This window comes from Trichechus manatus, unplaced genomic scaffold (assembly GCF_000243295.1).
Source record: "Trichechus manatus latirostris isolate Lorelei unplaced genomic scaffold, TriManLat1.0 scaffold00008, whole genome shotgun sequence".
Classification (NCBI taxonomy): domain Eukaryota; kingdom Metazoa; phylum Chordata; class Mammalia; order Sirenia; family Trichechidae; genus Trichechus; species Trichechus manatus.
Window position 1 is genome coordinate 21,630,973 of NW_004443944.1, and position 5,826 is coordinate 21,636,798.

At 45.5% G+C, this 5,826-nt stretch overlaps 1 protein-coding gene across 1 annotated transcript in view; it reads left to right on the forward strand.

The window, feature by feature from the left end:
• The window catches only part of PTPRT (protein tyrosine phosphatase receptor type T), a gene marked incomplete at its 3' end in the record, with an annotated part of 923,104 nt that overhangs the window by 526,293 nt on the left and 390,985 nt on the right, over positions 1-5,826 (forward strand). The window contains exon 9 of the mRNA XM_012558679.1: positions 1,308-1,371. Within this exon, the coding sequence (XP_012414133.1) occupies positions 1,308-1,371 (64 nt within the window). The remainder of the gene's footprint in view (positions 1-1,307; positions 1,372-5,826) is intronic.

Genomic DNA, 5,826 nt, shown 5'->3' on the forward strand with positions numbered 1-5,826 from the left:
TTTTTTTTTTTTGCCATGAGAGTGTCAGACAGTTCCGGGCTTTGACCAGGTAGGAACCAGAAAGAAATGCAAATCCATATCAAACTCACAAAATCAAAGCCTATACCTCATTTTGGAGTCACTTTGCTGTTTAAACTTCACCTGTGGCTGTGGCCAGAGTCTTTGAAGATAAAGCGGTCAAGACACAACGAAAACGAGCCAGTGCAAAGGTCCTGAGGTGGGAATGAGCTTGGCATGTTTGAAAAACAGAAAAGTAGCCAGAGTGACTGAAGCTGAGTGAGCACAGAAGATCGTGAAGAGGCTGAGCTGGGTGGTGGTGAGCAGGGTCAGACCATGCAGGGCTCCTAGCCATGGTAAAGAGTGTGCGCTTCACCTTGAGAGGAACGGAAAGCTCTAGGAGGCTTTAAGTAGAGGAGTGAAGGAATCAGATTTATATTCCTCAAAGTTCACCTTGGCTCTGATGTGTATAATGGGCTGTTGGGGACATCTGGAAAATGCACCAGGAGACAAGGGCATGCCCATTGTCCATGACATCACAATGAGGGGTCAAGCTATTTGTCGGAATACTTTGTACCTGGTGGAAGATTGGAAAGCTTTGTCACATCTGCCTCTTCCCTGTTGCTCACCTTTCTCTGATACTCTCCTTTCAGTAACGAGTTCTTATCTTGATGAGCTCCCTGGAATCACAAACTGTCAGAGCCTGAGCCCACCCTAAGGTATGGGAGTCTAGCCCTGGCCCTGTTGCCACCTTGGGACAGTAAACATCCTAATTCTGCAGTGGCCTTGACCCACCACCCTGCCCACTGAAGTGGGAGCTGAGAATACTCACCAGATCCCACTGAAGCCAGCCGAATATCAGCCGTGATAGAAGTATGAGGATAAATTAGAACGTGGCCTCAGATCTTTGTGGATTTGCACTTTAGTGGGAGATACAGAATGCACTTCTGTGATCACTTCCATAAGGGAGTGACAGACAGTGCAGAGAGAGAGGCCACATCACAACCTTGTAACTCAAAGTATGGTCCACAAACCAGCAGCATCAGCAGCAACAGGGCACTTGTTATAAATGCAGAATCTCAGGCCCCAGCCAGACCCACTGAATCGGAATCTGTGTTTTAACATATCCCCAGGTGATTGGTGTGCACATTAAAGTCTGAGAAGCACTGGTCTAAGAGCCATTCTAAAATTACAAAATCTGCATCTATATTGAATTTCCAGTCACATAGATAAGGAGATGGGCCCACCCCCTGTGGCACTGGTTTCCTTTCAGGGTATGGCCCCTGGTGGCAGGCACTGATGTGGTTCAGTTAATCAAGCAATGGCTTTGGAGTTGCAGAAACCCAAGTTTGAATCTCAGATTTTCATTTCCTGGCTCTGAGACTGTGGATAACTCATGAAAACTCTCTGAAGCTCAATTTCCTCTTGCACAAAGTGGGGTCAATAGTCCCAACCCTGCTAGGCTGTTAACGAGTCTAGCAGAGAATAGGAGCATAGTAAATCTTACTCACCCCATATCCAAAGTCCAGTGCTGAATATTCCAGCCTATTAGCACAATCGTAACACTTCCCAGGTCGAGGGACGCTGAGCTGTGCTAGGAGCACTTCTTCTCTGGGAGGATTGAGCTACATGGCTACCTTGTTTTAACCTCCTAAAACTAGTTGCTGTTTAGTCAATTCTGACTCATAGCAACTTCATGTGTGTCAGAGGAGAACTGTGCCCCATAGGGTTTTCAATGGCTGATGTTTCACAAGTAGATCACCAGGACTTTCTTCCCATGTGCCTCTGGGTGGACTTGAACCACTAACCTTTTGGTTAGCAGCCAAGCGCATTAACCATGTGCACTACTCAAGGACTCCTTCTAATACCCATGTTGTTGTTAGGTGCTGTCAAGTTGATTTCAACTCATAGGGACCGAATGTGACAGGGCAGAGCTGCCCCATAGTTTCCTAGGCTATAATCCTTATGGAAGCAAATTACCAGGTCTTTCCTCCCATAGAACTGCTGGGTGGATTCGAACCACCGACCTTTTATTAGCAGCTGAGCACTTAACCATTGTACCACCATCCTTGTTAATACCCTGGCAGCCTCTAATTGCATCTGAAAGAGTACCCGGTGGTTCACCATGACCTACAAGGCTCCATGACGTGGCCGCTGCTTCCCTCTCCAAACTCATCTCCTGCCACACTTCTCAGTGATGCCTTATGGCCTCTTCCCTTTCCAACATCCCAAGACTTTACTGTTGCCCTCAGGTCTTTCCCTGTGCCTGGAATATTATTGATGCCTTTTGAGAAGCGAACAAAGCTATGCTGCTCGAGAGGATGGTGGGGGTCAGGAGAGGATATCAGCTGGTCCAGAAAGCTCTGCTCAGTGAAAACATTGTGATTGTTGTATGAATCATGTGATCATTGAATGAACTGAGCAATATCCCTACTCTTGTGGCGTCCATAGAGCTATTTCGACCAGGGGTATGGAAACCATAGCATTAGCACAGCCTCTTCCAGAGCCCTGCTCTTCGTTTGAAGGAAATATCAGTGTTCCCCAATCAGGGCATGCACTCGAAGAAGAGTGCTATGGCCTCCCCCATCCTGACTTCCTAACAACTACAACTCATCAAAAATATGGACCATCACAACTGCAGACAGGCACTTATAGCCTGAATGAGGTCACCAGGGAAACGATCCAACCAAACAGTTGTCTGAAAACTCTTCATTAAAATCATTTAGAGACAAGCTGTTCAGAGTTCATGAAAAACAGTAATCAATACGTGTTTCAATTCAATTAATTGTTCTTGTCTCTGTCCAAAAATAAAAATCACACAGCGTGAGGGAACTGGGCCAGAAGATGCTACACTAGCAACTGGGTTAACTAAGTGTGAAAATATTTAAAATTCAGACATGCAAAGCTTCCCAGTAAGCCTTTCTGTTTAGCAGTCAAAATCACCAAGTTTCTAATTACAGTGTATAAATCTTGGAAGCTTAAAGGGAATGAGAAGACCCTAATGAGGTAGGAATGGGTGTCTTGATTACGCTAGAGCTGACTGACATTTATCTCCCAAGCTATTCTAGGTGCCGGGCATTCAGAGTTAAATAGAATACAGACTTTGCCTAAATAAAACAAGGTGGCATTCCTGTGTGGAAGCCTTCAAAAGGGACAGTAGGTCAAAGAGTTGTCAATATTTTTCCAGCATACAGATGGTTGGATTCATTCTGAACCAGAAGCATGGGCCCCAGGAATCAACATCCCATCAGAGTGCATCGCGAGAAATCTGGGTGTGTGTTCTGGGCAGAGGGGAGTTCTGAACAGGGCTGGAGCAGAGACAAACATTGATGGAAGGAGGGGGCGGGCTACGTGGACAGCTCGTGAGCAAGCTGTCAAAGAGAGAGGTCCATTGGAGATCCCTGGCTCCCTCAGTTGGATGGATGAGCACACCCTCCTCCTGTCTTCTAGCTTGGCCACACGGGCCACTCCAGGCTCACTGACCCTAGACACATCCATGGCTCTGGTCAACAGAGGCACAGCAGGGAGAATGGGATGTGGTCCAGATGGGCAGGAGGCACTATATGCAGGAAAGAGATCAGCTGGCTTGTAACTAATACAGCTCAGAGCAAGAATTTGCATAACTCAAACTGAAACTACTTTAATTAGGATACACAGTTTGCATAATGCAGGTTGCTATTGGGTATAACTCAAGCCAGCCTCCTATCTAGAAAAAAGCTCTGATTTCTTTTGTTCAAAGGAGCCCTGGTGGCACAGTGGTCAAGCATTTGGCTGCTAACCAAAAGGTAGGCAGTTCGAACCCACCAGCCGCTCTGTGGGAGACAGATGTGACAGTCTGCTTCTGTAAACATTACAGCCTTGGAAACCGCATGGGGAAGTTCTACTCTGTCCTATAGAGTCACTACGAGTCAGAATTGACTTGATGGCAACGGGTTTGGTTTTTTTTTTCCTTTTGTTTAAGTCAGAAATGTGGAAGTCATCCACTCCACCTGCACCCAGCTGCCACACATCCTGTCCACCACAAGTTCACTCACTTCTGCCAAAAAAAAAAAAAGTCACTGTCAATTCCAACTCATGGTGACCCATGTGTTTCAGAGTAGAACTGTGCTCCATAGGGTTTTCAATGGCTGATTTTTTTGGAAGTAGATCACCAGGTTTTCTTCCAAAGCACTTCTGGGTGGACTCGAACTTCCAATCTCTCAGTTAGCAGCCAAGGGTGTTAACCATTTGCACCACCAAGGGACTTCAAATAGACTCGTTTGTCCTCATAGCCCCATCTCCAGCACAACACCCTGTTTAAAGCACCCATCTGATGCCTGGACCACCTCAGTACCTCCGAATTGATCACCCTGCCCATCCCCACATTCCCTTTCCACTTCACCACACAGCAGCCAGAGAGAACATCTTACAAGATAAATCCAATCACATTACTTCTCTCTTTTGGCTTCATCTTAATTTTAGGAGACCAACTATCTGGCCCCAGCCTGCCTCTCTACCCTCATCTCCTGCCTCTCTTCCCATTACTTACTGTGTTCCAGTCCCCATGGCCTTCTAGCATTTTCTCAAGCTCAGCTAGTTCTTTGCAGCCCATATGACTTTGTACATGGCGATCTTTCTGCCTATAACACTCTTCACTTTATACGTGTCATGAAGGCTCCTCCTTATTCCTCGCCTCCAAGTAAAGGGCTTTCTCCCATCTACTATCCATTTTATCCAAAACAGTCTCCCCTCTATTTTCTCTTTCAGCAACTTGCATATTTCTTTTATACCATTTTCACAGTCTGCTCTTATTTTATTTGTATATGCTAGTACCTTCCAGGCCTTCACTGGACTTTTATTAGCCTCATGAGGGCAGAGACCATATTTATTCTTGCTTTTCAGTGTATCCCAAGGGCCTAAAATAGTGGCTTGCACATAGTAGGTGCTCAGTAAATATTCCTTGAATTAATGTGTGGATTTGTGCTTTATCTTAACAAGAGGTGGTGATGAAATTTTTCTCTAACTTATTTTGTGGCTCTCAAGCCCAGCTGAAGATTGAAATTACCTGGAGAGCCTTAAAAATTAGATGGATGGATATGTGAATGGATGCATGAAAGGATGCATGCATGGATGGACAGATGCATGCATACATGGATAGGGACATACATGGATGGATGGACAGATGCATGCATACATGGATAGGGACATATATGCATGGATGAATGCCTGGATAGATTCAAGAATACATGGACCTCACTGCAGTACAAATAAATCAGGATTTCTGGAGGATAGGCTCTATCCATGTGTTTTGTTTTATTTTAAAGTTCTTCAGGGAATTCTAATGTACAGCCAGGGTTGAGAAGCAGCACTGCACTATATAAATCCAATCAGTCCCCTCTGATATGTTGTCCTAGCTAAGTACCTATTAACACCCTCTTGCTGCTGGCCCTACCCTGTCTTCATTCTCACTCTGCCAGAATCCACCTCTGTCTTGGTCATCTAGTGCTGCTGTAACAGAAATACCACAAGTGGATGGCTTTAACAAAGAGAAATTTATTCACTCACAGTGTAGTAGGCTACAAGTCCAAATTCAGGGCATCAGCTCCAGGGGAAGGTTTTCTCTGTCAAGTCTGGAGGAAGGTCCTTGTCATCAATCTTCCCCTGGACTAGGAGCTTCTCCACGCAGGAACCCCAGGTCCAAAGGCTGTGCTCTGCTCCTGGTGCTACTTTCTTGGTGGTATGAGGTTCCCATGTCTCTCCGCTTACTTTTCTCTTTTAAATCTCAAAAGAGGCTGGCTTAAGACACTATCTAATCTTGTAGATTCATCAGTATAACTGCCACTAATCCAT